This window comes from Lottia gigantea (assembly GCF_000327385.1).
Source record: "Lottia gigantea unplaced genomic scaffold LOTGIsca_119, whole genome shotgun sequence".
Classification (NCBI taxonomy): Eukaryota; Metazoa; Mollusca; class Gastropoda; family Lottiidae; genus Lottia; species Lottia gigantea.
This window is the reverse complement of record NW_008707205.1, coordinates 561,214-567,062: the sequence shown is the minus strand read 5'-3', so window position 1 is coordinate 567,062 and position 5,849 is coordinate 561,214. Positions and strand designations below refer to the sequence as shown.

Genomic DNA, 5,849 nt, shown 5'->3' with positions numbered 1-5,849 from the left:
ACCGACGGTCATTTGAGCAGCTCCATCGGTCATTTCCGGATTATAGAGCCAAATCAACAGCCATGAACACCTTTTAGGTCAAACAAGCCTAGATTGAAAAAACTTTTATAGACTGTTAAACAAACCAAATAAGATAAATATCATTTTAGTTGTCTATTAGTATGATTGGATTAAGATTTCATACCTTATTGAAGCACACCTGGTAAATAATTGATATGACTAGGATTTGATGAACAGTATGAGTGTAATCAATAGAACCTATTAATGTCCAATGACAAGATGTTACAGATTTACAGAGGTGTGTCAGTGAGCATCTGCAGAACTGTGTCAAAGAACTATACACATTTAATCAAAACAGAACTGCTGAAAAATTTACTTAGCTTTCTTAGATTCTGCTTGCCAACTTGTCATTGACAGTGCTTAATTGTGATGGTAGAAAAATATGTAAAAGTTAACCCTTTGAAAGTTACTTATATCAGTATTGTCTATTCAACATGTCCAAAATTGTCACATATTTTTATTGTGTTTTACTTTAAGCGGTAAACCTCATATTACAGACTGGATTAATAAATCTTATGTGAAAAACACATGAGAAGATGCAACCCCTATCATAGGTAAAGTTTGTTTTGATGGGTTACAATTCTCTGTCTCATATGAAGTTATTTGGATAAAATGAACCATGGTCCCATCTATCTATTGATCTATTGATGATGGGATGTTGTTTGAATGATGATGACTCTGAAGTAGTCTTGTGAGGAGATACACAGGGTTAATAGAGTTAAAGAATATATTGATGAAACCAACCACCATAAATGTGAAATTTATACAATGGAGAAGGAGAATGAATCTTAATGGCCAAAGGATTTAAAATTGTGTATTGATTTTCATGGTTTTTTCAATTAATAAACAAAATTTTCTAAATGAAATTGTGGTAGGTAACAATCTATTCAAGTAGAAACAGCCATTTTGTTCCCTGAAAGCTGACTGAAATTTCTGAATTTTGGCTAGATATGGCAACACATTTCAAAATGGATTCTGTAAATTGTTTGAACTGTGGAAACATGTCAGCTTATGAAGATTATCTCCAAGACTTAAATGAAGAGAGTGTTTCTATAATGGTGCCAGTTATTTTGTTTATGATCCTGTTGTTTATAATTGGAATCTGCGGCAATGCTCTGGTGATAATAGTGTATTGTACCAAAAGTAGAATGAGCCGTGCCAACATCAGCATGTTGGGATTGGCATTTGTAGACTTTTTTTCATGTCTGGTCATCCATCCTTATGTCATCTATAAACTCTTTCATGAATTTAATCAAGATTGGTTTGTCGTCTGCAAAGTTTTTGAATTTTTTATTCACGCTAGTCAAAGTGTTTCTTGTACCTTGTTGGTATGTATTGCTTATGACCGCTATAGGTCAATATGTTCTCCTTTGGAATTTTACAGTGGATTTCCAAAATTTACTCGCTCTGTTGTTGGTTGTGTGGTAGTGGGATTTTTGGGTAGTGTGCCAGTTTTGAAGTTCTATGGTTTAAGATCAGATTTGGTAACGTTAGAAAATGGACAGATTTTAACTCAGAAATGTGACTACAGTGATGAGTATCAGACGTCACTGTCAACAGTCATATATGGTGTTGCAGCATTTCTTGCTTTCTTTATCTCCTTTCTCTTTATCACTATTATGTATTGGAGATTAGCAGCAGTTGTCAGAAAATCGAAGAGAATTCATCCAATCCTCACAGTTTCTTCTTCAGTGACACGTCAGTCATCATCACAAGCTGATAATTTTCAGATCCTGTCACAGATTTCAACAACCTTACAATCTAAAGATAGCACCAGTACAGAAAACATGCTAGGATTCAAAAATAATGGTGATGTTAAAAATCCCAAAAGAGAGGTAAAGCAGCCAGTTCCAGTTTTGAATCCTATACAGACTGCTACACTACCAAATGGACTTTCTCCAACAAAAACCGCCAAGATGCTGTTTTTGGTGACCTTGGTCTTTTTGCTGTCATGGTTGCCATTTTGGATTGTGAAGTTTTCTGCTATTACTGGTGCATTTTCAGATAAAAAATTAGGACCACTGGCTGTAGTACAGAAATTTCTGACTCATCTGTTCTTTTTAAATAATGCAGTCAACCCTATTATATATACTGGTATGAATAAAAAATTTTGTGATGATCTGAAAGTTTTGAAACGTAGAATACAACGTATATTTCAATAAATACCTTTTCTAAATAAGGAAAGCATTAGAACTGTCACTTAAATTGTTTATAGATATCAAAATATTAGTTTTATCAGCTGATAGAACTCCATTTCATCTATCTGTGTCACTTTTCAGAATGGAAATCAAAAAGATTGTTATTAATTTCTCTCTTGCAGAAATGACACCATCAATTTTATTTGCATGAAAGAATTCTGAAAAAAAAAAAAATTTTTAGGTCTATCACTTATTATGTGTGGTGTTTTTTTTTAATCGGAGACAAACTGAACAGTAGATTTTCATTTTGAAAAGTGATCAAGATTTCTGAAAATGAGATTCATCAGCTGGGAAAGCATATTCTAAGCTGTCATCACCTTCGACTTGTTATTGATGTTATGAAATTTTGATATTAATAAATTGTAATTAAACAAAGACATCACGTAACTCCTGTATGTCCGCAGGCATGAAAACTGATATTAATTAGTAATCACTGTCTACTGTTAAAGCTCACAAGTTAAATGTCAATATTTCAATATCATTTGCAATAATTGTGAAAAAAGGAGAGGTGGGAAAAATATTACTATAGTGACAAGACAATTATAACAATGAAATTACCTTTAAGTGAAAAAAATAGATAGTCATTAACTTGAAAGCGTGACTGTGTGATGTGATGTGTTGATATCTGTCACCAGCCTACCTGATTCTTGGTTGTTGTTGAAAAATGGTTTAATGTTTCCACCCTGTGACCAGTAAACTCCCTGCATTTATCTCTTCAGTGGTTTCTTCAGGAATCCAAAACTACTCATTAAATCTCCTTAAAATATCAAACCATGCATGTTTCATTTGAAACTAGCATAAAGCCATCTTGAATTCAAAAAGTGAAAAGCTAACTAACTGCCAAATTAGTCACATGAAACAATATGAATTTTGATATCAAAATCACCTAAGCCTACCGCTGAATATAGTCAATATTTGTCTCAAGATGTCAAAAGCTACTTGCACCTTTTTGAGGACTGAAAATGATTCGTTTATTTTCTAGTTTTATTCAGGCTTATGATCATTTTAAGGCTCCACTATATAGAAAATGTTTTGTGATAATACTGTTTTATCACTTTTATCCCATAGATTATCATCTTCACAATGTCAAGCTATTACAACCTATGCTTATACCTTGACACCAATAGCCACCTTAATTGTATCACAGAATGCAGCACTTAGATTCAATTGTATGCAAAGGAATAAGGGCTATCAGAGCCCTGAACAGAAAGACTATTAACAGAATATAGCTTATTGTTTTTGTCAAGCCTTTTATTGGCTGTAGTTGCTTGCATACAATCCAATCAAATCACTGCATTTACCAACTTCTGTGATACAAGAAAGGTGGTTATTGGAGTAAATGTATAAGCCAAAGATTGTAATAGCTTGACATTGCAAAGATAACAGATTAGATTATTTTTTATAGTTTGATATAATGTATAGTGCTTTTGTAAAGTAATAACTAAGCAGATGCCCATTTTAAGCATAAAATATTGTATGTGGTATTTGTTGTTGTAAATCTATTGCAATGATATTGAATAAAACTTTTATTGTCTCACAAGAGCTATGTTTGTTCTCAAATTAGGAAACTTTTTGGTTCGAAGGAGTTTTGGAATTCTCGATACGAACGTCTTCGGAATGTTGATAAATGGCATTACCATTAATCCTCATTTAGAAAACAATCTGTCTGCATCAAAATTTGAGAGTGCAGAACAGGGTTTCTCAAGTAAAAAATCTAAAATGCCACATTGTTTGGAATTTCTAAAGTGCCATGGACCTTAGTGAAGCCTTCCGCCTGCATCGTCCTTCACGATCTTAATTCTGTATTTTATCTCTGTACAAGAATATCAATGTGGCGAATTTGCTTGTGCTGGTGAAGGATCTTAGTTCTTTTATTTCTTTAAAATATAACTGTGCAACTATATGACGGAAAAGTTTGTTCATCAGTTAAGATGATCCATGATGCACACCTTGGACAAGTTTTCTTCCATTTCCACCTTAGATTTGTGAAATATTTCTCAAATTAGTTTTCTTTTCACTCGAATATGTTTTGTAAATCGATGAATTTTCAAATTTAGTCAGAATTTAGCGAATTTAAAAAATTATTTGAAATAGTTTAAGGTGTCATAGCCTCAAGAACATTAACAAATGCAATTATCACATGAAAACATGTTATCTTCACAATGTCCTGGGTCAAAGTGCTAATAAAAGCAAAGTTGGTTGAAAACATAAAATTTCACACCCACAATATAATGTTGGCTTGTAAACGCAATAGAGACTACAGTTTTCATCCGATTTAAATGAAATTTGGTGTGAATATTTATAATGATGAGGTCTTGGACAAGTTCGAATTTGGCTCTCTTTCGATGAACGGTTTATTGAATTATTGCCTTTGACTTAGGAAAAACGGGTCAAAATTTGTTTGTGAACACAATAGAGACTACAGTTTTCACCGATTTAAATGAAATTTGGCGTGATCATTTATGATGATGAGATCTTAGTTTAGATTGAATTTGACGATTTTTTGATCAATGGAATTTGAGTTATTGCCCATGACTTAGTAAAAATGCATCAAAATTTGTTGGCTTCTTAATGCGTTAGAGGTGACAGTTTATGTCAGAACTTTATTAGAATTTGTTAATTTGTTTAAATCAATAGTATCTTGCACAAATTAGATTTTTGACACAGATAGGTGACTGCCCTTGATATACTGAAAATGTATCAGGAAAGTGGGCGTATCTTGCTAGGCAACCAATTGTTATATTCTTCACCTATACAACAAAATCTATAATATCATTTTAATAGTTCTTGAAAAAATTTGTGTAGTTTTATATTGTATATGGTGATTTGTGTAGGATATATTTAAGTTTTTTAATTATGATATAATTCCACTTATTTTTTATTTTTGTTTGCTGAATTATCATTTTCGTTTACATATAAAAAATAGTAAACAAAAATGATAACTCAGCAAAAATGAAAAATAAGTAGAATTAGATCATAAATAAAAAAGATTAAACATGTCCTAAACAAACCACCATACATGAAATATTTTGATATATAATTTTATTATTTTGTTTTGAAAGAAAGTCTGGTATAAAATTCAATCATTACTTTAAGTCAGTCTGTTTGATTAGATTAAAACATAAAAAAGATCACGGTATATATTATTGTCCACATAAATCTTGGTGAATAAAGATGACTATGAGAATACCCCATTTTGTTTTTGTGCTCTACAGTATCTTACAGTATCTAAGGCTTAGCATTATAAGTTTTTATATTCATTGAATTCATAGTAATTATCTCTTTGAATATATGATATAAAAACAAAAGGAGACTTCACAATAGAGACTATTATACTAAATACTATTTTCAGAACTCGTATGGCCTTGAATGGGAACAATGAATAGAATTTTATCTCATTAAGGTCTATGTGTTAGATGGTATTAAGTAGGTATATATCGATTAAATGTGATTCAATTTGATGCTTAGTTAATATTTAGGCTTACATGGAGCAATTGAATTGATTGATTTGATTTATTGTAGATGGTATCAAATATATATTGATTTGATTTGATTTGATGAAGGTTGTAAATTATTCATGTAGCATTAGAA

At 31.5% G+C, this 5,849-nt stretch overlaps 1 protein-coding gene across 1 annotated transcript; it reads left to right on the top strand.

Moving 5' to 3' along the window:
* Nucleotides 1-1,061: 1,061 nt before the first annotated feature.
* On the top strand, nucleotides 1,062-2,222 carry LOTGIDRAFT_171752 (hypothetical protein; the record flags this gene model as incomplete). The annotated part of the gene is made up of 1 exon (XM_009047947.1): nucleotides 1,062-2,222. The coding sequence occupies one exon, from the start codon at nucleotides 1,062-1,064 to the stop codon at nucleotides 2,220-2,222; it is 1,161 nt and encodes a 386-aa protein (XP_009046195.1).
* Between the last annotated feature and the right edge of the window lie 3,627 nt (nucleotides 2,223-5,849).